Source organism: Lasioglossum baleicum, chromosome 1 (genome assembly GCF_051020765.1).
Source record: "Lasioglossum baleicum chromosome 1, iyLasBale1, whole genome shotgun sequence".
Lineage (NCBI taxonomy): Eukaryota > Metazoa > Arthropoda > Insecta > Hymenoptera > Halictidae > Lasioglossum > Lasioglossum baleicum.
In genome coordinates this window covers 13011946-13035721 of record NC_134929.1, presented here as the reverse complement: position 1 = coordinate 13035721, position 23776 = coordinate 13011946, and the positions used below count along the sequence as shown (strand labels likewise).

Below are 23776 nucleotides of genomic sequence, written 5' to 3'. Positions count from 1 at the left end.
TGTACCGAAACAATCTGTACCAGACAAAAAGACTCCAGGACGTGTCCTACGAGATACAAAATATACACAAATACACTTGTTATACATTCATTTTTCAGAATCAAATCATATAAATTTTTTAAAATTCTGCGGGGTGCTTCATCGAGAATCTTACTATACTGAGACTAATCGCCGCGCATGCGCGAGAAATGGCGCATTTCTATAGCATCACTGCACTGACCAGCACTGACTGTCACTGTCGTGCTGTCGACCACTGTCGACTGACAATGAGTAGAAATTGGTCGAAATAAAAGCGCCCGTTGCCAATAAGTTATTGGCAATAACGAAGAGTGTCGCGACGAACGTATCTTCGGTTGTTGTGCCCCGAAAGTCACGTTGCGGACTTCGCGTTTTTCTATTTCGGCCTAAATAGCTCGTTTTTGCCTTTACATATTGCCCTCGCTAGTATCAAACGTCGTCTTTTCACGTGCTGGGTGTATAGCCCATCTGAGCCCATCTGTCGCATTCTTTGCCACTCCTCAGACGGAGAAGGGAAAGGCAGGCACATCTGTAGAAAAATTATTATAAGACTATTCTATTACTCATCCTGCTCCCTTCATCGTAATTAATTTTATTTCATATTTTTCATTTCGGAGCTTCTAGCATGCTAAAGATGTGTATAAACACAAAGGAGATATAAGTAAACGCTAACGTCTTAGTACGACAGTAAAATGGTGTTTTAGAGTTATTTAAATTGAAATATCTCCTGAACTATACTAACTTTTCGACATACATAGGTTAGTACTTTTTTATAACGAATGTCCAGCTGCATCGATTGATATATGTATTAAAAAATACCTCATTCCATTTAAAAAAATGAAGGTGACCTTCATATCTCTAAAAAAATTACATAAAAACAAAAAATTTTTGGTATCGTATGAGCCCCATTTTACCATTCAACTTTGTCCTTCAGACATTTGACAAAGATATTCAAGGTGGTCAAGTTAGGTGAAATACCCTGTATATGTACTTTCGTCCCGCGTTCTTGCAATTGCGGAAAGCGTTGACATAAATAAAACAGCTATATCCTTTCACTTCCTTTTTATTTTGTAGTTAATATTAAACGTTCGAATGCTCGCTAGTTGTGCAGTAATTCTTTTTCAAAGAAAAACGTAGGCGGGTTCGCGCGCGCGTATATTGTCAAAAACGCTAGAATCAGGCTCATCGTCGGGATCAAATTCAACGTCCATCGGATCGATATCGGGCGGAGGTCTCGGCACTCTCAGCTTCTGATCTGGGGCTGGATGCATTAGACATGCCTCCACTTTCTCTCGGACAAACTTCTCGGTTTCATTTCCATCAATTTTCACCGCGGATTCGCCCGTGTACCGCATCATGTCAGTTACGTTCTCATCGTACTCTTGCAACTATTGTTTATCAACAATTAACCATTTTAGATAGAGATGCCTATGTAGATCTATTTTGACCCAGTTGCTAAATAGAAATTTACTGCGGATGTTTATGCAATTTGCAAGTTTTGTAGACGAATTTTAAGAAAGCGGAATCAAGTAAGATTTTGTTTAGAGTGGCAGTAGCCTTTGTAGATTTTTGAAATAAATCAAAATCGTACTAAACTCTGTCGAATTTTATATTCTACGATTTTTTGAACATTTTCAGAAGCCATAAATGCATAAAGATCCGCAGTCTAATACAAGCGTCAAGGATCTTTACGTCTCGCTCGACGGTCAGCCTGTAGTCTCTGGGGTGAACAGCTAAGTTATGGTCCCCGGCATCGTTGTTACTCTTCGTAAACGAATGCTTGCTACCTGTCACGATACTGTAGCGGCGATTCAGCAACCTTTCTCTGCAGACATCGCCGCTGATCTCCACGAATATCACTCTGAAACGTTCAGCACATTGAACGACAGTTCCGTGTGTACGAGGAAACGATCAATTAGTTCACCTGTTTGGAGGAGTAGGGCTAAGGTCCAGTAGCTTGAAGTCTTCCACTGTCTTTGGGTATCCGGTTAACACCCAACCCTTTTTCAAGCACTCATAATTGGATATGTGCTTCTGAAAATGATAAAATCGACATGCTATACAGTCTCGTCGAAATGTTGTTCATTTTTTTCATAATTTTTCTACCTCAACAATTTGCATCCTAATTTTAGGTTTCGGTCTTTCTCCCCACCTGTGTTCAAACATTCGTAGCAACTCTCCAAGAGGATTCTTTTGCAGGCGGCACTGGTCCGCGACATAATCGTAGTCGACTGTGAATATGATTACACTGTCCAAAATCCTAATTCTAACATTTCTTTAACCCTTTGCACTCCGAATTATTTTTCAATTTTATTGCCAACAACTCCCTACTATTTTAAGTGTTTTATTTGAAATTTACACTCGACAAAGGAGTGCGAAGGGTTAATCAGTACGAGGATCGTGTATATAGATTAATCAATAACGAAGACTGTGCACGGAGGAATGAATGACTACCATGGACAAGATTGAACCGCTCGGCCAAATATTTCGCCAATGTTGTGCACCCGGATCCCCTAGAGCCGATCAATACGATGCGAAAGATGGATGGAGCCCCGCAATGCTTCTTCGTTTTCGCTAATTTCGCGCAATCCTTTCCTAGCTCGTCCATATTCCTAATTCCGACCTCGACTTCCTTCCAACCAACGGTTTTATTAGTAATCTCATTACATATAATTGGAAATTCGTATATTAGAAACAAACTAACTATCAAACAATTCGCATACGCCTCCCTTAGTCCTCGCAAACGCTTCTCGTAGCGACGTTGATCAGATTTTCCCATGGAATTGAGCAGTTTACAAGGACGATAGTAGGTGTCGTTTATACAAATATCCTCCCAATTGCCTATAAAGAAGAATTACAATATAATCGAAAAGATTCATCTTCATTGTTCAACTTTTACCATAATCGTTTGAGATTATCAGCTGTATCACGTGCGTCGGTATTATGGCAGCGCGCTGGAAGATCTGTGCCTCCTTTTTTGTTCTTGGTAAATCTTTGGCAAATGCAGATTTATCAATTTTATAAGCGAGTTATTCGATGCTACTAGTATGATTAACTTTAATATACTAGCAAAATTATTGAAAAAGAAAATGATACTTCGCGGAGAATTCGAATTTCAAAAATACAAAATGGCGACAGTAATCCGTCCGCAACTTTTTTACCAACAAGAACCCATCCGCCCGCAAAAGCTGCGGTTTCCAACATCTTTCGCATAGCGAACGCAAGATCTTCCGATTCCGCGCAATGACAGGTATCCTAAAGGAATCATTTATTGTCATCACGAACGTAAAGGAAATTCAATGGTTATTGCGTCATCCTTACTTTGTCCTTTTCGCAAATTTTCCGAAGCTCCTTCAGGGTAAACGCATGAACGCCCAATTCTTCGGAAATAATGTCAGCAAGAGCCATCCTATCTGAAATAATTGTTTCCTGTTTTCATGGAAACATTCGACAAACTCCTTTCGACGGGCTTTACCAAACATCGGCGGTGCAATTAAAATAATCTTGGAAGCATCGAGTCTCTTCGCGGCAGTCTCCAGATACTGTTTCATGAATACAAGATGATCTTCCGGCTCGTGAATTATCAGCTGAGTCGCGATGTTCTGCAAAAATTCGTTCGATTCCGTTAAATGAAAAACCGTCAGTCTCTTCAAGAACACGTTTACACGTGATAAAAATTGATTTACGTGGAATAGTTCGTATATGCGATGTTTCTCTAAATACGCTACGAATCGCGCGTTTATCTGTTGCATCCTCTTCTCAATCTCTTGCAAGTCAGACATATTTAACGTTTAGTATATATTTTCTTCCACTTAGTTATCAAACTTGCACGACATCTGTTATTCAATCAACAGGTAAAAGACAGTTATTGTGATACATATATTTGATAAAAGATCTTCCTTGTCAACTAATATCAGCGAAAGACAGTCGTATAGGGTACAAAAACGATTTATGAGAAAATCAAAAAATTTGGTTTAAATTTTCGTTTGGTCTATTCATAAAAAAGTTATTCTGATTTAAAGTGTGTGATCAATTGTGCGTAACTGAAAAATATGTTTACCTGAATGTGCTAGAATCCTTAAATTGATAAACATTGATTCTCTTTCGATTTTCTTCATGGATCCTCGTAAGTACGTGGATACATGGAACGTCTTACTAATTTTTGTATTTTAAATCGTGATTTTTGAGTTATGTCAATCCTGCAGCAAATGAGCGATAGGTATGCGCAGAAAAGTCCGCAAAATACCGCAATATGATAATCTGATGGTAAAATATGCTGAGAATTGGATGGCGCCACGTGTTTCGCGGTTACCCCGACTGCCAGGCATCAAGAAATTATGGAAGAGTAAGGTTAAGTGAACCAGGTGGACACGTTTCACCATGTCAACGAACAAGAAAGACTCGGACGTTACGGATGTCACGAAAAAGATATCCGAAATGGACGTGGAGGAGACAGGGAAAAAGTTGACGCACAAAGAGAAGAAGAAACTGAAGAAGCTGCAGGAATATGAGAAAACGATGGAGATGATGATGAAGACCGGTGGCCAGGGCCACAGCGAGCTCGAGTCGAATTTCACTGTTTCCCAGTCGCAGACTCATCAACGCACCAATCAACAGTTGGAGCACGCCGTCGATATCAAGGTTGAAAATTTCAGTATAGCTGCTAAAGGAAAAGAGCTCTTTACCAATGCCAGTCTGTTGATAGCTCAGGGTAGGCGTTACGGTCTGGTAGGGCCAAATGGGTATGCACCTCTACATGACTGATAAATTTAATAAAATCCCTGTCAAATACATTTATTTATATCGCAAATATCGTTTATTTTATAGCCATGGAAAAACCACCTTGTTACGTCACATAGCAAAAAGATTATTTGCCATTCCTCCAAACATAGATGTTTTATATTGCGAACAAGAAGTTATCGCGGACAATACGCCAGCCGTTGAAGTAGTGCTGAACGCGGATGAAAAATGCAAGGAATTATTGGCAGAGTGCAAAAAATTGGAAGGACTTGTAGAACAGGGAGACACGACTGTGCAAAGTAGATTACAGGAGGTAATATTTTTTTATCTATTTTAATATTGTTGTATTTTGACATGACTAATATAAAATATTTATTGTAGGTGTATGAGGAACTGAAAATTATTGGCGCAGATTCCGCAGAGCCACGTGCCAGAAGAATTCTTGCCGGTTTAGGATTCAGTCGTTCTATGCAAGATCGCGCAACAAAGAATTTTTCTGGTGGCTGGCGTATGCGCGTTTCCCTCGCGAGAGCACTGTTTTTGGAGCCTACTCTATTGTTGCTTGACGAACCGACGAATCATTTAGACCTAAACGCTGTTATTTGGCTGGACAATTACTTGCAAGCTTGGAAAAAGACTCTGCTCATTGTTTCCCACGACCAGAGTTTCTTGGACAATGTATGCACAGATATAATCCATTTAGATCAACAGAAATTGTTTTATTATAAAGGAAATTATAGTATGTTTAAGAAAATGTATGAACAAAAAAGAAAGGAGATGATCAAAGCATACGAGAAACAAGAAAAAAGATTGAAGGATATGAAATCCTCGGGTCAGAGTAAAAAACAAGCTGAGAAGAAGCAAAAAGAAGTTTTAACTAGGAAGCAGGAGAAGAACAGAACGAAAATGCAGAAACAAGAGGATGATAATTCGCCTACAGAGTTGTTACAGAAACCCAGAGAATATATAGTTAAATTCAGTTTCCCCGATCCACCACCTTTGCAGCCACCTATTCTTGGTCTTCACAGTATGTTGATAATGTAATGGAATTTCACGTTGTACAGACATCAGCTAACAAAAGAAACGTTGTTTCAGATGTTACGTTCTCGTACGAGGGGCAAAAGCCACTATTTATCGAAGTTGATTTTGGAATAGACTTGAGCTCCAGAGTAGCTATAGTAGGACCTAATGGCGTCGGCAAATCTACGTTCTTGAAATTGTTGACAGCTGATATACAACCTCTCAAAGGAGATTTAATAAGAAATCATCGATTAGTAAGTGTTACTCCTCGCTTAAGCCTCGCGCAAGTTCAATAAGGATTTCGTGGACTAATTATATTTTGAATTTGCAGAGAATAGGAAAGTTCGACCAGCACTCAGGCGAACATCTAACCGCCGAGGAAACACCGTCAGAATATTTGATGCGTTTGTTTAATCTTCCATACGAGAAAGCGAGGAAACAATTAGGAACGTTCGGACTTAGCTCTCACGCGCATACGATTAAAATGAAAGATTTGTCTGGTGGTCAAAAGGCGCGTGTCGCGTTAGCAGAATTATGTTTGAATGCACCCGATGTTGTAATTCTAGATGAGCCGACGAACAATTTAGATATAGAATCCATCGATGCCTTGGCTGAAGCGATCAACGATTACAAAGGCGGAGTTATTATAGTTTCCCACGACGAACGTCTGATCAGAGACACGGAATGTTGTTTATACGTAATCGAGAATCAACAAATCAATGAAATCGATGGAGACTTCGATGACTATAGGAAAGAATTATTGGAAAGTCTGGGCGAAGTTATTAATAATCCGAGTATAGCTGCAAACGCGGCTGTTCTACAATGATCACTTTTGCCTTTACAGAGCTATTTTTCGACGGCTTGTATAATTGATTCTTTTTGAAATGAATGCTCAGTATTTTACACGTCACGCGTTGATTCCTTTCCCGTCAAATCAAATTTTATTACCGATTCGCAAGCAACAATATGCTCGATTTATATCTCAATATTTATCATGTTTGAAATAAACGTTTTATCCGATAGTACCCTTTCGATCTATTCAATGAAAACAATTATTCGAGTCTACGAAAGATCGTTGTATACATGTATATTGAGTTCTGCATAGAACTGTATTTTGTATCATAAATATTTAACTCTTATTCGATCGACAAAAATAAAAATCAATTCGCAAACCGAACTCATTTTGTTGTACATCTATCATCATCATCTTCCGTTTGAATAATAGATTCGATGCAATTAATGGTCGCAATCAAGATATTTGATTATCGATCGCGATCGACAATTTTGTCCGTATATATATATTCCTCGGACGAGATTCGACAAATGTTCTTATCAGACATTTTTCTAGTGATTTCTGAGAAATCGAAAGAAAGAGAGAGAGAGGGGGAGAGAAAGAGAGGGAGAGAGTGTTGGTTCTACTGAACTGCGTATAACCGGCGGCGCAATGTTCGCTGCCAAAACGGGCAGACGAGTGATGTGAAAATTGTCAAATATTTTGTGCGAGGTGGTGTCCCGCGGTGAACTTGATAGTGATCCAGACAATCGTTGAGATGTCCAGCACCCTGGAGAATAAGATATTAAAGATGCAAGCGCGCCTCAAAGCGGAAAATGAGTCGAGGGACAGAGACAGACAGAGTAACGAGGTTGGACCAGGAACGGGCCTTCAGTCGTCGTCCACGGGGACTGGTTCAAGCCCTGCCTCTCGACGTGAGTTCTACTCAAATATCCGTAATATTCATCCTTTGATTTTCCTTCTGTCTCGACTTCTACTCGGTTCCTAACGTATTCATCTTCTTTCCACCACTTGTCGTATAGGTTATGTTGACCATCACAATTTATTCTGTTGATTCTATATACGATACACTTTTTGGTCCACTTGTTTAACGCGCAGTTTATTTAGTTCAAACTGTTCGCGAATTAATGTTCACGCACGATGCCTATCGTTCCGTTCGAAACAGCGCGGTGGGTCGAACTTAAAAATATTCACGGATTGGATTCGTTTAAACGAGCCTTATAAACAACAACAATGCTCTTACTTTTTAATTTAAAGAAATTCTCCTGCTTCTCAAGGTACATTTTTGATGGAGCTGCGATAGAAGCTATAAACGCGGCGATGAAAGCTGCTACAAAATATCTTTCTTTGATGTATTCATACTGAAGCTGTAATAATATATTTTATTTTACGATTATCAATTTAGTTTTATTTATATTTAGAATATACTGCTTGCAATGATAATGAAATGTTTTTTTCATTTATACATGGCTTGCAACAAGCGCATAAACAATGTTTAATGTTTTTGATGCAGCTCCGATTCCAACTCTGAAAGTCTCGCAGATACCTCCAAAGAAACAAGACAGCGAGTTTGAGTCAAAGCTACAGGAAATCATGAAGATGAACGGTATTTTGAATATCAATGGACAGAGGTATCAAACAGAGATGAAAGATTTAGAACACTTAGGTGAATTAGGAAATGGTACTTGTGGACATGTTGTTAAAATGAGGCATAAACCCAGCGGCGTGCTCATCGCTGTGAAGCAAATGAGACGTTCTGGAAACGCGGAAGAAAATAAGAGGATAATTATGGATCTTGATGTTGTGTTGAAATCCCACGACTGTCCATATATTGTGCAATGTCTGGGATGTTTCATTACAGAATCCGATGTATGGATTTGTATGGAGTTAATGGCAACTTGCTTGGACAAGCTATTGAAAAGAACTAGACAGGCAATGCCTGAAGAATTTTTAGGAAAAGTTACAGTAGCGGTAAGCGATATTGTACAACCGTTAAACTTGCTTCCCATCGAACTGGAAAGAATAATTAAATCTATATTTTACTTTCACAGACAGTAAAAGCATTATCATACTTAAAAGAAAAGCACGGCGTAATTCATAGAGACGTGAAGCCTAGTAATATTCTTCTGGACGACAAGGGAGGAGTGAAATTATGCGATTTTGGTATATCTGGTAGACTAGTTGATAGTAAAGCAAAAACTAGAAGCGCGGGATGCGCCGCGTATATGGCTGTGAGTAGAACAATCGTGTCTGTTGAATCGATAATTTAGAAAATTTATAATGCCTTTTCTACTTTATTTTTATTAGCCCGAAAGAATAGATCCTCCAGATCCAACAAAACCGGACTATGATATAAGGGCAGACGTATGGAGTTTGGGTATTACTTTAGTAGAATTAGCTACAGGAGTGTTCCCTTATCGAGATTGTAAGACTGACTTCGAGGTAAATCGAGCATCGTACAATAATGCCGAGTATGCCCGAGCTAGATACTGTATCATTTGTTTCACTCTGCAGGTACTGAGCAGAGTAGTGCAAGACGATCCTCCATCCCTTCCACAAGATGCATCTTTCTCGAAAGAATTTCGAGGTTTCGTGTGTTGCTGCCTTACGAAAAATTACAAGCATCGTCCGAAGTATCATAAACTCATGGAGCACCCTTTCATTCGGAAATACGATGTACCTCAAGACGAAGAAACGAACTCCTCGGTCTTAAATTCTGGCTGCCAATGGTTTGGCAGAGTTATGCGACAATTAGAGCCAAGGTAAACCGTTAATAACCGTTCTCGCCGTAACCAGTGAAACTAGTAGACTGTCGTACATTAGGATAGTGTCAAGCGAGAACGAAAACTCTAGGTACAGACACATGTTATTAGAAAATACCATTCCATAGAAGCGAATAGAATTTCAAAACATAGCATGAGATTCCCAACTAATATCATAATGATTTGGTTTGGTTTGAGTATATAACCGGGTATTGTCTCTTACGTTAGTTTTAAAGAAACGTTTTTAACACACTTTAGTATTCCTGATTAATGGGTAGGTACATTGATGCGGCACGAAAATTTATGCTGAGTTGTGAAAAGTTGAGTTTTCGTGGGACTATTAGTAATGTTGTTGTTTTTTTTTGTTTTTTTTTTGTCTCTTATATAATTATCTTTTTATTCATTGCCAAAATGACATTTACAAACCTGTCCATACAGTTTCAATTAAAAGTTTGCGTGCGTGTTGAATTGTGTTGCAGCGTTGAGCTTGAGGGAGGCAGCGCAGCATAGCATCCCCCCTCCCTCGCCCCTGACCCCCCTCCATTATTCCTCAAAACTTATCCGAAAATTCCAAAAAACTTAAAAAAAAACAAAACCCTCACAAATACCCCAAAAATCTGCCCGATTTTCATTTCGAGTTGTTTGGTTTGTGCACGCGCCTGTTACACACCCCACCTTTCAACCCCCACTCATGGTAAGCATTGTTTTTATTTATTTGAATATTCGTTTTTTTATTTGTGTTTATATTGTATACAGCGACTTGCCGGTTATGTGGCACAAACGATTTTTTCCCTGTGCACACTCCATTCATCAAGAAGAATGAATTATACGATTTTCTTGCTATATTTCAGTTCTCTTTTTAGCATGCAACATTCTCGGCTCACTATAGTTTTCAACATAGATAGATATATAAACTTTATGTTTTAATTACCTTTATAAAAAGACTCCTCTCTCCTTGTCTGTGTTTGCATGATTAAACTATGATTAACGCTCTAACTTCTATTAACTCTCTACAGACTCAAGTTTTTTCTTTACAGAAACATCCGTAGAATTTTATGGTCTTGGATATAGCAGGGTGGCATTCGAGCAAATATATCGAGTCACTTGTGCCAGGAGTCGATTTCATTCGTTATTAGGTTGACACACAGGAGAGAAATTCGGCTTAACGTTGCCGCCGTGTTCAGTTTCAGATTGCCAGGATGGCAGCAGCGAGTCACGACGGGTCACGTATCTCTAAAGCAAACGGCTCACCTCAGGGCTCAATCCGAAGTACCGGCTTTCTTGCGAAGCAACGTCACCAAAGACTCACAGAACTCCAATTTTCTGCCATTTCATCAACGATCAAATAGTGAGAATGGTGCGAACTATGTATCTTATAGTCCATACGCGCTTAGACGAAAGGAAATTTCCAGGCCGTTTTCTCCACCTTCGTCGAATGACGTCGACACACCGGAAACGAATTTTCAACGACCGTATTCACCGTATAGACATGTCGAACAAAACAAAGACTATACCTCGAATCACTGTTCTACCAACGGACAAGGTAGACAGGAAGGAAGACCGTTCTCTCCTTATAGGCAGGATGTTAATTCAATAGACACGAGTAGTAGGCTCTATTCACCGTACCACGGACGATTTACCGAAGATCGGGACACCACCAAAGAACGATGGCAGGGTGCCCCTAGATCCTTGAGTCCGTTCGCTCGGGACTACTCACCGTGGAGGCGAGAAAACGTCGATCCCCCGAACGTGATACAACCGACAGAGAGTGGTCGATACTCGCCATTCTTACAGCAACGACTAGGACAAAATTCAGCCGCGCCGCAGACTCATCCACAGGCGCAGGACATTTACGGTAGTCCCATGATTAGTCGTAAAAGGTAAAACACTTGTGAAGATATGCAGATGGCCATTCATTTATATCATTAGTAGACAGCGGATCTTTATGCAAAATAAAAATTTTCTATCTGATTTGCGCCAAACTGGAGTGAAATAGAAATTTATTTTCTTTCTTAATATGGTTTACAGGTTGAAAATAATATAAGAGTATCTTTAAATTATTCTAATGTTTTCACTCTTTTCAATTACACCTACTCATTTTTGTTATAAACGCATAAAATCCGCTGTCTAATCATTAGAATGCGCTAAATCTTTTCGTCCTGTTCGAGTACAGGTTTCCTTCCGAACCACCTCCGCAAGGATCTCACGGGTCAACCAGTCCAGAGTTACTAATCTCCCGTTTCGCGCATCAAATGAAGCAGGACCCTCCTTCCTCTATGCCACCGGCTCAGGGTGGATCGAAAGAATCCGCTAAGAAACGTTTCGCTTCTTACGTTCGTCTCAGGCTCGGAAGTGAACGCGCACCTTCGCCGGAACCACCACCTAGATTCAGTCGTGGTGAATCGCCTCTGGCTCTCAGAAGGAATTTGGTCGATCAGGCGTCTCCTTCGTTCGCCCGAAGGTAGCGGGTGTCAACGTTTTTATTTACATATTTCAACCCTTTCGATAAAGGATTTATTTCGACTGGCGACTATGGTCATCAACCATTAATTTTAACAATACTATACATATTGTAGTTGTATCGAAAGGGTTGAATCCACGAATTAAAAGTTACATTGACCTTTATCTTGTTCGTCTTTGCTTGCAAAGGTACATTTCATCTTCACCACCTCAACCTCCTCCGAGGAGATTGTCGGAGAGCAACTCCGTGCCCGGTAGTCCTCAACATGTGCGAGCCCGTCTACGTTACACCCCCGAGCCTCAGAGGAGACCTCCGCCACCATAACCCACCGTTACGACGAGATCATATTCCTTGTTGGTGCCATATGCGTTAAAATTAACTGAATCGATCATATGTACCACGTAGAATGGTGTTGTAATCAACGACGGTCGGTGCACACACGCACACACCCACACACGCGCGCGCGCATACGCGGACACAGAGGTGGTGTCTGTGCACGATGTACTTGAAAACGATTCTAAACCAAAAAATAGTTGTTTGTAATACTCGGCGACACCGTAAGCTGTACGATGTACGTATTTTAAGACAGATAGACCTCGGATACGTACCGTGTACGATATTATTATATACCGAAATTGTTCGCGGGAAGGAGATAGGGGGACGAAGCACGATTCGGCTCCTAAATTCGAGGGAGTGAGAGAGAGGACGGTCTTTGAAAATTTCAATATTCGCACGACTTTCTTTCGTGGCTGTAAACGTAACGCGTTGAACTACTTCTGTCAATAATTCTCTTGTCGACGTGTATTTATATAGGATGCAATCACCGATGCAATACGATGCTCAACTTTTTATATTGCTTGTAAAGATATAAATAAATGTAGTATGTTCGACGTTTTTCTAAAAAAAAAAGCGAATGAAGAAAAATGGGGAAAAAGATGAAAAAACGCAAAGACAAAGGAAAAATGCAAAAAAGGTAAAGAAAATCGTTAATAGAAGATGCGGCATCGTACTGAACGCGTAAACCGTTCCTATCACTCTTCGTTTACGCTTCTTTTTTAATCGAGGGACACATGCGAGAAAAAGTATTTCGAACAAACACTCGCGCGGAAAGAGCTCCCATCCTCGGGCGGCCTTGCAGTGTATCTCTGCAACTCGACTTAGCAACGGCGACGTTCTTTTCACAATTTAATTATCGTTTGTAACAATACCAAACGTATACAGCGATCGCAGTCAGGGAGTCGATCGAACGGAAACCAAATCGTAAGAACTATTAACGACGCCTCCATAAGGAAAGCACAATATTCACGTCTCCTAGATTCTATGAATTTCAACAAATGTATATTATTTAATTAAGAGGCGTGTTTGGGCTAGAATGTTGTAATTATTATTTTTAACATTTATTCATTAACTTTGTTCAATCTACACTAGTAATCACCTTTGTCGCTTATTTGACAAAAGGATCTGTTGCAATGTAAATAAACTTATATTTATACGATCCCTGTTTCCTGTGATATTTCTTAACATTCGTTCGCGTTCGCTTTTCTCTTTTTTTGCTTCCTCTAAATTGCAAATGAACGGTATCTAGGGCCATCAATCTCGTGCGAGCACGACTACTTATTAGAATGTATTTTTATCATATGCTGCCACGTAATCCTAAGCAATTTCTTTTCTCCGAACGCTCATGCGCGCTGCTATTGTCACATTGTAACGGTTTCATTTACAGCGGAATGAATTTTGTTGATTAAAATCAGAACCACCGAACGATAATGCTTGTGACGAACCTGTCCGACCGAGTAACAGTATCATTAATTTTTTGTGAGCCCGTAAACCGATTCCTTTCAATAAAAAAATAATATTGCACAAGCTATACTCTTACGCGCGATACCATAAATGAAAACGAGCAGGATGATTTATTCTGTATTAATTATATAACGATGATTTCAGCAATATTCACAGAAACGGGTGAACGATACCCAATTTTTATCGAACAATACTATAATTACTAATTACTTTGAATAAAAAATAGAAGAAAATTAGTGTATCGGAGAAACCATATGATAGAAGCTGAAGCGACCGAGTCTGAAAGAACACTCCTTCGTTCTAAAGCGAGAGTAATAGTTGCAGAAGAATTCATTATCTCTTTCGCTTTCCATGTATATATGTATATATAGGTGGGCAAACTTACAAGCATGTATAATACAAAGATATCTATGTATATTATACTTGATTTTTGCGTAATCTAACTAAAAAGACGTTTTTCTTTTATAATACAGTAGAAGAATCGTATCGCGCGACTTTTTAATGCTGAGAGACAGTGTATAATTTTCCGTTAAAAGGCCTCTGTCGACGATCATTTTAAAAATAAATTCATCGCTCGAATCGGCCCGTCCCTGAGTAATCAATATGGCCTCCAGGTCTACTCGGGGCACGCCAGCGTAGCATAGTTATTTCACGGAAAATCTTTGTGAACAAACGGTCCCCGTGGAAATATAATTAGTGAAGCTGGCGGAGAGTGTACGGAAGATTATTTTCACGGTCTTCGACCGCAGATCGGCGATAGTATTCAGTCAGAAAGAAATTCTGAACGCGCGTTGCATCGCCGTTGTGACCACTGTGGCGGAAGACATCGAAGTCGACGAGTTCGAGAGTACGGTTCGGTAGTTCGGTTGCATTTTAGCGGTGAACTTGACACGGCCACCTCTCGACACCACGATGGGGTCGCTTTTTAATCGGGAAGTTTCCTAGTTTCCAACAAAGAGTTCTGGTAATACTGACATGTCCGAGATAAAGTGTAAGGAAGCTGCCACGATGGAGGGTTGTCAAGAAGGGGGCGAAGAGGAAGGTATGATGGCTGTCGAGAGGGTCGAAGATAAGGTCAGTATCCAAAAGATCCTCGAGGGTATGACGAATGAATTTAACAAAACCGTGAGTCCCGTCAAAAACGCAGAGACTAATCGAACGGAGAGATCGGATCGCGAAGAGACCGAAAAACCGGCGACAAAACCCGATGAAATGTCGCCGATCGAGAAGGAACCCGACAAGGACGGGGACCAGGAGGCGGCGGTTACAACGAAACAAAATGTCACTGCTTGTTCGACGACGACGATAGACGAGGATCACAAGGAGGACGAGAATATCGGTAAACAGGACACGCTGAAAAAGGACAGCAACGGCATTCCTCGTATCGTCCTCACGTTTCGAGCGATCGACGAGAACACCGATCACGGCAAGAAAACAAAGATATCCAGCTGTTCCTCTAACCTTACTTTAGTTCCTGATGAATTAGTGAACTGCGATCAGATTGGTGGGGTCTCTGTGAAGATAGAGAATTCCGACGAGAAATCTGACTCGGAGGAGGGTAGAACCGAAGAGCCTGTTAAGGAATCTGAAAATAAAGAGCCAGAGAAGAGTGTGGAGGAGACAAACAGTACCAAAGAGGAGCCAGATGCGAAAGTGGAAGAGAAAGACACAATTTCCAATGAGAAAGTAAAGACTGACGAAGCGGATACTTTGGTACAAACTACGGAACAGGGAGATAAAGTGGACAATGTTACTCCAGTTACTAGGAAAAGAAGAATGGGACGACCTAGATTAAGAGCACTTAGGTTGGTTGTTTATTTTCTTGTTATCTGAAATAATGTATCGTGTACTAGAATTTTGTAACCATTCTTTAATATTGTTTAGTGATCACACGGAAGAAGTTCCTGGTCCAAAACGTTCAGCGAGAAGATTATGCAAAGAATCATTGAAGAGTACGGTGCTAGAAAGTGCCATGGCTAGGAAAGAGAAATCCAATTATACAGAAGAGAACTTACAATTTAAGAAACAGAGAAAGTACAATAAACCGGGAAGGCCTAAAAAAGTGGTTCAAGGGAAAGAACAAAATAAGCAGGCACAAGTCAAGCCTCCCGATATACGTCAGGATACAGAGCCTTGCATTGTCGATGGGAATATTAGTATCTCTGAGATAAACTCGACATTAGACTCTTCTAGAAACTCAGCTATATCAGAGAATAGTACGAGTGAAACCATCCTAGACGAGTCTCAAAATTTCTCATCGGATTTTGAGGGTATGCCAAAGTTATCTCCTATGATAAAAAGCTCAGAGTCTCAATCGAAATTGAGTAACTCGATTGGCAGTCCCTTAAGCGACGACATACCTTTAGCAGACATTGAAAAGCCATTTTTAAAGCCTGCTACTGGTAGACCTAAGCGCGAAAGGGGACGACCTAAGGGAAGTCAAGGTGCGAGGAAAATAGCCAAGGCAGATTTGTTTGAAGGTAGAAAATTCAATAACTTCAAATGCATATTTTTACACGATTTATTGAATCTAATGTTAATGTATTCTTTTCTAGATGGTTCTGCGTCCGTAGCGGAAACAGGAAAAAACAATGATTACCCTGAAGGTAAGTTATAATTAGACTGGGGATTTCATGCATTTATGACAAAAATGGATTGGTCAAACGCAAAACTGTAAAGGCATTAGAAGAATTGAATGATGTTGGTATACTATTATACCAACGATATGGTATACTTGTTAAAATTATTAAATGTATTTTTAATTAATTTCTGTTTCATACAATTTACTTCAACAAATTTGTATTTTTCATAAGAATCCACAGTTTATTTATAACACAAAAATCGTTCTAATATCAATGTATTTTACAGAAGGGACTGTGCCAGCTAAAAGGACACGCAGAAGTATGGCTCCAAGCCCTAGTCCTGCTGAAGGACAAGCCTCGAAGCCGGAGTCGACAGCAATTATGAGTGAAGTTAGTATGTTCGTAAATATACATGTTATTCATCGAATATTTCTCGTTATACTCATCCATCATTGTATATTCTAGACATACGGTCAATCAATGTTATGTTTATGCCAAGTAAGGTCACAGTTATACGTAACGATAACTGGTTCCGGTGCACCGCTATATTGTACCGCAATAGATTCTATTGACAACAGGCTGGTAGGCTGCTGTAACGAAGTCGATAGCAACGATGTCGCAATGAGGAGACCCAGTACTCGCGTTCCTTTCATAATCCTGTGTAGAATGCACAAGGAGAGATTGTTGAGGCATAACTGTTGCCCTTCTTGCGGACTGTTCTGTTCGCAAGGGAGGTTCGTGCAGTGCGTGAACGGGCACCAATATCACCGCGAGTGCGAGGTCTATCCGAATAAGAAAGGGGTGTGTCCACACTGTGGAAGCGAAAGTACAGCGTACGACGTGATGGTCACCATGAGCGGTCTCCGGAAACCTGTGTTCATTCCGACTCGTAAGAAATTCTCGAAATTGCCTTCCGCGAAGATCACTCTACCGGGAAAAGGCGACAACACGAAATTGGCAGAGCGTCCTCCCAGTCCTCTGATTCCACCTGACGTAATTAAAACCCCTGAACCTTCTCTCAATTCCGAGAGACCGGAACGTTACACTATCATGAGTCTGTACACCTCTGTGAAAAACGGGGACTTAGAGAAGTTGGTTAACGTTCTAGGTATAGCCAGCATACACCTACTTCATTCTTCTCCGTTCTTTTGCAACGAACCCAAGTGATTCAAGTTGCTCTTTAATTCTTTTCAGCGTGCGGTTACAACGCGAACCATACATTCCGAGAGTATGCTCATCGAACCGGACTTCACATAGCTGCGGATAAGGGCCACTTATCTTGTGTACACGTGTTAGTACAAGCTGGTGCTCAATTAGACTTGATGGACAGGAATCAGTTAACGCCTCTGATGCTGGCTGCCAGCAAGGGTAAAGCCGACGTAGTCAAATATCTAATTAGGATAGGCGCCGATGTTACACTGAAAGGAGAGGACGGTATGACTGCTTTGCACATGGCTGCGAAATCGGGTCATCTGGAAGTATGTCGGATCATTCTAACAGAATGCAAAGCACCGAGAACATTAGTGGGTAATGAGCATTTTATTATGAGCTATTAGCACGGTTGTACTTACTAATTACGATTAACGTCCGTATATTGATGTGAATAATTAACGATCCTCCATTAGATTCTGTGGATGACGGCGGATGGACGAGTTTGATTTGGGCTTGCGAATTTTGTCACGCTGATGTCGCACGGTTTCTATTAGATAAAAAATGCGACCCATTGATCCGAGATGCAGAACAGAACATAGCATTGCATTGGAGCGCGTACAGCGGAAGTTCCGAGATCACGGAGATGCTCCTTAACGAAGGTTGCGACGTAAACGCTGTCAACGTTCATGGCGACACTCCTTTGTAAGTTCATGGTAACTTAATACTCTGTCTACCGGACAAGTTACACAGGATGTTTCGTTGGAAGTGTTACACTCCATTTTGTATTTTCTGTTCTAGACATATAGCCGCGAGACAGGACCAGTACGCGGTGAGCGTCCTTTTGTTAGCACGTGGTGCCAAAATAGGTGAAGTAAACGCTGCAGGTGAAACAGCGGTAAACTGTTGTACAAATGACGGGGACACTATGTCCGCTTTAAGATTAAACGCTAAAGTAAATGAGCTTTCCGAGCACATGTGGGAGAAAACAATAAAAATTTTAACTAAGTGAATATCAAGCCTAATTGTTACTCGGCTTCGGTTCAATGTTTATGAAATATAGTTAAATGTCTACCTTTACAGTGACATCTCGCGCGGCAAAGAAACGAATCCTATCCAATGCGTCAACGGACACGACGCAGAAGACAAGCCAACAGATTTCTTGTATGTGACCGAGAACTGTTTTACTAGTAGCATAAATGTTGATCGTACGATAACGTCTTTGCAGTCTTGTCGTTGCGAAGATAACTGTAGCTCAGAGAAATGTTTATGTGGGAACATTAGTCTGAGGTGTTGGTACGACGAAGAGGGAAAGTTGATTCCTGAGTTTAATTATGCAGGTATGTTGAACTTGTAAATTTTTCTTAATTGAAATCAGGGCAAGGTCAAATCTGTATATTAACGCATTTGATGCAGATCCTCCAATGTTATTTGAATGCAATCCAGCTTGCGACTGTAATCGTATAACGTGCAACAATCGAGTCGTTCAACACGGCTTGACGCAAAGGTTTCAATTGTTTCGAACGAAGGGTAAAGGTTGGGGTCTGAGAACGTTGCGACACATTCCTAAAGGTTCCTACGTGTGCGAATACGTTGGTGAGATAATATCTGATTCTGAAGCTGATCATAGAGAAGACGATTCTTATCTATTTGATTTAGACAACAGGGTAAGTATCGCGTAGAACCGATGAATACCGATGAGAAGTTAATTTCTTTCTAATTATTTAGGATGGAGAGACTTATTGTATCGACGCAAGACGGTACGGGAATATTGCTCGTTTTATAAATCATTCTTGCGCACCTAATCTCTTGCCGGTGCGAGTGTTCGTCGAGCATCAGGATTTGCATTTCCCTAGGATAGCATTTTTTGCGAATCGTGACATCGAAGCGGACGAAGAGCTCGGGTATGTTAACTAAATATGAAAAAAGAAACGATTCACACGTGGAAACCACGAGCACTGTACGCGTTTATAATTAATGACATATGCTAATTATGTTGATTAATAAAAGAACTAATATTTGGTTTTGGTTGGCTGATCGTTCTCACTGGTAGTTAATTGCTTTGCCTTATTCTTTAGTAAATTCCTATTTTTGGCTTTATTTTGCATTGGCACGTTTGGGTTTGGTTTGTACATGGAAAGAGGGAACATAATTGACGTCTACTTTTATTGGAAATGTATTTCGTTATGTTAATATAATTTCTGATCAGAGACAAATGCAGAATTGTTTGCCCTTAGCTTCGATTACGGAGAAAAGTTCTGGATAATAAAATGCAAGTCATTCACGTGTACCTGTGGAGCCGAAAACTGCCGATATTCTGAGAAGACTATACAAGTCACTTTGGACAACTATCGCAGGAAAATACAGCAGGAAGAAATGCTGGCAGCTCAATCATCGTAATTCCAAAACCAATCCTAGCTAATTTTACACAATCTATTTTAGTTGTTATTTTTAATGTTCTTCCTTTTGATCACACGGAGTTTTAATCGAGAATCTCCATGTTTCGAATACATTGACCCACGTACTTACTTACGTGGACGAATTGAAAAAAAAATAAGTACAAACGGTGGTGGGAACGAAACGCGCCAAGAGAATCTTGTAGAGTATAGAGTGTAGACGGAAAGATTTTTTGTGTCGCCCAATTAAGTGAAGTATGAAAACCACGCTTGTTGTATCTAATTCGTTGCAGATGAATGTTTATGTTAGTTTGCTCGAATTTTACCATACTTTCCTCTATCGCCGACTAACTCGAAACAACTTTACGAAACGTGCCACTTTGCAATATTTTCCTTTCATTTTTATAAAATAAACGATACGCATAATATATAATTGTTATATAACATTCGTACGATAGTGTGCGGATTGTATAGGGATGTGTGTTGTTTGTGATTGTTATAATTTTCGAACTGAGATGAAAGATTAGAAAAAAATTACAACTGTAGGTATATGCTTTGAGTGCAGTATGTTTGAGACAGTGGTGAATAATCTCGCGTTACGATAAGTTTCGAGTTCCAGATGTTCGCATGTTTTGTTTAGAGGGTGATCGTTTACGAACGTTCGAATTGTTGTGAACAATTTACATTGTAATATTACACCCTTTTGTACAAATTATTGTTTTTTTGTATAATAAACAAAGATGTAGCCCTTTTTAATATACTGTTCTTGTTATTTTCCGAAAGACCACTCCCGGCAAGAAAAGGGAAACGGTAAAGGAAGAATTAGAGAAATGTGTCTGTGGAGCTCCCAGTACGAAATAAATAAGTAACAGTTCCTTTAGAAGAATAGAAAATATTAATAACATTTTGTCTAACAATAAGCCAGGCTCTTCTATGTAGTCTCGCTGATAGTCCAAGAACATTAAAATCAAATTTTAAATAAACCGCCACTCTGGGTGACAGTGGTGCTTCTTGTGGTGAAATTTCGAAGCTTAGTTAAGGGCTCCGAACAGCGCCAATCGACGTAGTCGGTCATTCAGAACCGTAGACAGAAAAATGCATTACATGCAATGTCTTTACTAATCTTGTCTATGCCTATACCTAACAGCACCGAGGAGATACTGCAATCACTGTTGAGAGCCTTCCCCAGGTACGGACAATATTAGATGATCATCAGTCCACTGCTATACTTCTGGCGGTCTGTCGGTGTCCAGGCTAAAGATGATGTAGGATCTTGTCCATGCTAAAGATGATGTAGGAGCTGATCCAAGCTAAGCACTAGAGTAGGAGGCAGTAGAGTATGGGCAGGGCCAAAACCCGGGCGTGAGCACTCTCATTTCCTCTCTGCTACTACGTCAATTGGCGCTGTACGGATTTTTGATCTGAAGAGAAGGTTTTCTTGCCAGAATTTGCATTGTGTTTTACGCAAAAGTGGCATGAATTATTTGCGATTATCGTACAATAATTAAAATGAAAATCTATAATTCTTTATTTCTGAAATATACGTCCAACTGTAACTGATCAATTATTCATTAAATTTAATTACCTTTCTATCACTTATTCCCTTTCCTTCTAACGAATGTCGTGAACACCATAATCCTGGAAAGACTTTAAAATTAGTATTTATTTTTCATGTCTTGTTCTATTTTTCACATGTCTTTTTATATCAGTTGCGTCATTTGGTCGGGAAAACAAGAGTTAATAAAACAGTAATGCTTGACAAATGGGTTCTTAATAATTTCAGATGTATTCGCGCATTAAGAGACAAATAATACAGTTTATTTCGCGTTTACAGAAATGAAGTTTATTAAAGCAGTTTAGATGGAAAAAAGATCGGGACTGAAATGATTTAATCGGTCTGACCCGTTACCGACTATACTACTTCCGTCTGTTTTCTATGTATAGGTACGAGGTAGGGGGAAAGACGGTCTGACAATACTTCTGCCGACAGTATCCCCGCAACAAGTGTTCCTAATCGATATCTCGACAAAATTATGGGAAACTACTCCAGTTCTTTACACATAGAGAAACATGCCTTTGCTCATTCGAACAGTACAATCATTCGCACGCAATGCCATGAATATAGCAATATTCTATAAAATTACCTACTATGCAATTACTTCAACAAACAACATATTTACTAATACAACAAAGTTAGCACAGTGGTTATTAACATGCAAATATATCTACGTGATACGAGACAACAATGTACTATTATTCTCTATCTTGAAACCATTGCACGTACCTACAATAAAACAATGAACAGTCGCATACTTTTGTACAGCATGTGTCCTAGCAGCTGGCAACTAAACAACGGAAATAACAATTCTAAAGTAGCATTAACAACGAAGTGTTCTGATATCGATGAAAAACATTTCTGTTAGAGATTCATGAGTTAGCAGGTGATGCGAAAAGAGATCGGGGATTGACGATTTCAAAGGGAAAACTCAATTCGTGAACAACAGGTGCTTAACAGGAGGCGTACACCATCGGCGAGGATAGGGGTGGGAACGCGCAGGCGTTCGATGTCCTGCGAACAACTCGACAGAAAGTTTACTTTAAAATATTATCGGAAATCGGAACTTGATGATGAAAGAGTTATCAAGCACCCTCGAGAGACGGGACATGGGAATAATATCGGTCTGTTGATAACGGTGGCGAGCGGACGACACCAGCTGCTTCTCTATTATTGTGGTTGTGCTATTATTTCTTTCCTTCTCCGCTTCATTCTCGGTTCCCTTTTAGCGATGGGATCGATCCTTTGCCGAGTGTATCCCGCTAAAAAATCTATCAACTCATACGAGAATATCTGAAAATATTCTCAAACTTTACCGCTCCTTCGACGTGCAATGTCTAGCGCAATTTATTATACGATGCCTATTAATTAGTCGCGTTGCATAGTAAAATAGTACCAAAGCTATCAAACAGAATGCATTCGATTTTATTATATAAATTACAAGAATGCATTTATTGAAATCGACACTTTTATTTCGAAAGATCCTTTGATCATATTTCATCGGATGTTTCGCTTCCATTCATACGGGGAATTAAATGTTATCAACACAACCGGAGGGGAATCAAACATTTCACGATGTTTAATAACAATTTTTGCTTGGGTAGCGTGGGAGAGTTAAATAAATCCGTTCAGTGAATAAATTCGAAAATTATATACATGTTTATCACAATTCTATTATACTCCTGTCATATACAGCTGCAATTAGGTGGGTGCTAAAGTAATGACCGAGTTCTTTCGTTATAATACAATTTTCGAGACAATTTTTGAATACATCCTATTGCCTATGATTATACTGCGGAGTATATAAAATTAGAAATTGTTGGAAAATTTTTTAAATTGAAGATGTCAATACATGATTTCTCCTCTATTAAAATCGCCAAGGGAAAAAGTAACATTCAATTTGGTTTCTATTTCTTGCAATCGATACAGACAATTTTTATTTTTCATAAAGATCCACAGTCTACATATGATCATCCATCTGCTTTAAGCCCGGTGCACTTTGGTCAAGGCAATTTCGTCTAAAAGCATAGCTTTACTTGTACTCGCAACTTTTCCTTTCATGAATCGACTGAATTGTATAACGATTAATAGTTGTGCCATTTCAAAGTACTCTTTCAAGATTGACCATTATTGCTGCTTCGGAACAGTTCCGTGCATAATTTTATTGTTCGGTGATAAGGTCTCTCTGTAAACGTTTCAAAAACTGAGATCGATTTTACAACATCGTTCGAGCACTGAATTCTATTCTGCAATTATTGGAAAACCGCGTGTGCAACGAGACGAATAAAGACAGCGCGCCATTACAATGCTTGTTCCCATTTTGGCGAATGGTAATGAACTGCTCTTTGACCCAGAGTCGTCGAGAGTTACGATCCTCGTAGACGCGGTCAATGTTTAACGCAGTCAATGAACAAGTGTTGCGTTTGAAAAATCGAGTTTCCAATTTAACCGATGTAAATTGTACATGACGGTCTGTTGTAAGTTTTCGAGATCTGATTTC

At 39.8% G+C, this 23776-nt stretch overlaps 4 protein-coding genes across 6 annotated transcripts; 3 read left to right on the top strand and 1 right to left on the bottom strand.

The window, feature by feature from the left end:
* Positions 1-230: 230 nt before the first annotated feature.
* On the bottom strand, positions 231-4221 carry LOC143212133 (adenylate kinase 8). The gene is made up of 12 exons (XM_076430551.1): positions 4079-4221; positions 3705-3854; positions 3494-3620; positions 3340-3431; positions 3180-3273; positions 2918-3010; positions 2723-2859; positions 2473-2650; positions 2125-2249; positions 1943-2052; positions 1711-1879; positions 231-1406 (listed from the first exon to the last, which is right to left on the bottom strand). The coding sequence occupies exons 2-12, from the start codon at positions 3798-3800 to the stop codon at positions 1140-1142; spliced, it is 1488 nt and encodes a 495-aa protein (XP_076286666.1). The 5' UTR covers positions 3801-3854; positions 4079-4221; the 3' UTR covers positions 231-1139.
* Positions 4222-4398: 177 nt separating this feature from the next.
* Positions 4399-6681, top strand: LOC143212125 (ATP-binding cassette sub-family F member 1). The gene is made up of 5 exons (XM_076430541.1): positions 4399-4760; positions 4846-5071; positions 5140-5785; positions 5854-6032; positions 6110-6681. Exons 1-5 carry the CDS (start codon positions 4399-4401, stop codon positions 6602-6604), a joined length of 1908 nt encoding a protein of 635 aa, XP_076286656.1. The 3' UTR covers positions 6605-6681.
* Positions 6682-7023: 342 nt separating this feature from the next.
* Positions 7024-13289, top strand: LOC143212117 (uncharacterized). Its single transcript, XM_076430528.1, has 8 exons — positions 7024-7485; positions 8085-8542; positions 8623-8802; positions 8879-9013; positions 9086-9333; positions 10518-11213; positions 11507-11794; positions 11983-13289. Exons 1-8 carry the CDS (start codon positions 7329-7331, stop codon positions 12116-12118), a joined length of 2298 nt encoding a protein of 765 aa, XP_076286643.1. The 5' UTR covers positions 7024-7328; the 3' UTR covers positions 12119-13289.
* An 808-nt stretch (positions 13290-14097) lies between these two features.
* G9a (histone-lysine N-methyltransferase G9a) lies at positions 14098-20477 on the top strand. 3 transcript variants are annotated; one of them, XM_076430514.1, is made up of 13 exons: positions 14098-14668; positions 14742-15399; positions 15479-16074; positions 16150-16200; positions 16463-16566; positions 16642-17284; positions 17371-17703; positions 17802-18030; positions 18127-18333; positions 18409-18665; positions 18742-18992; positions 19054-19229; positions 19563-20477. In XM_076430514.1, the coding sequence occupies exons 2-13, from the start codon at positions 14807-14809 to the stop codon at positions 19723-19725; spliced, it is 3603 nt and encodes a 1200-aa protein (XP_076286629.1). In that variant the 5' UTR covers positions 14098-14668; positions 14742-14806; the 3' UTR covers positions 19726-20477. The 3 variants fall into 3 exon arrangements, 2 of the variants coding, with proteins under 2 accessions (XP_076286629.1, XP_076286620.1); XM_076430505.1 differs by having other exon boundaries at positions 14099-15399; XR_013009632.1 differs by lacking the exons at positions 19054-19229; positions 19563-20477 and having other exon boundaries at positions 14100-15399; positions 18409-18489; positions 18554-18665; positions 18742-18878.
* The last annotated feature ends 3299 nt before the right edge of the window (positions 20478-23776 follow it).

What these genes read in the sequence shown, in the direction of transcription:
- G9a (XM_076430505.1), top strand. Translation starts at nt 14,570, where the DNA reads ATGTCCGAGATAAAGTGTAAGGAAGCTGCCACGATGGAGGGTTGTCAA. An exon ending in CGACAGCAATTATGAGTGAA is followed by an intron (nt 16,567 to 16,641) that starts GTTAGTATGTTC and finishes TGTATATTCTAG; the next exon opens with ACATACGGTCAATCAATGTT. An exon ending in GAAGCGGACGAAGAGCTCGG is followed by an intron (nt 19,230 to 19,562) that starts GTATGTTAACTA and finishes GTTTGCCCTTAG; the next exon opens with CTTCGATTACGGAGAAAAGT.
- LOC143212125 (XM_076430541.1), top strand. Translation starts at nt 4,399, where the DNA reads ATGTCAACGAACAAGAAAGACTCGGACGTTACGGATGTCACGAAAAAG. An exon ending in GGTCTGGTAGGGCCAAATGG is followed by an intron (nt 4,761 to 4,845) that starts GTATGCACCTCT and finishes TTTATTTTATAG; the next exon opens with CCATGGAAAAACCACCTTGT. An exon ending in TAATAAGAAATCATCGATTA is followed by an intron (nt 6,033 to 6,109) that starts GTAAGTGTTACT and finishes TTGAATTTGCAG; the next exon opens with AGAATAGGAAAGTTCGACCA.
- LOC143212117 (XM_076430528.1), top strand. Translation starts at nt 7,329, where the DNA reads ATGTCCAGCACCCTGGAGAATAAGATATTAAAGATGCAAGCGCGCCTC. An exon ending in TTCAAGCCCTGCCTCTCGAC is followed by an intron (nt 7,486 to 8,084) that starts GTGAGTTCTACT and finishes TTTTTGATGCAG; the next exon opens with CTCCGATTCCAACTCTGAAA. An exon ending in CCCATGATTAGTCGTAAAAG is followed by an intron (nt 11,214 to 11,506) that starts GTAAAACACTTG and finishes GTTCGAGTACAG; the next exon opens with GTTTCCTTCCGAACCACCTC.
- LOC143212133 (XM_076430551.1), bottom strand. Translation starts at nt 3,800, where the DNA reads ATGTCTGACTTGCAAGAGATTGAGAAGAGGATGCAACAGATAAACGCG. An exon ending in GCATATACGAACTATTCCAC is followed by an intron (nt 3,621 to 3,704) that starts GTAAATCAATTT and finishes GAATTTTTGCAG; the next exon opens with AACATCGCGACTCAGCTGAT. An exon ending in CGTATGCGAATTGTTTGATA is followed by an intron (nt 2,651 to 2,722) that starts GTTAGTTTGTTT and finishes GTTGGTTGGAAG; the next exon opens with GAAGTCGAGGTCGGAATTAG.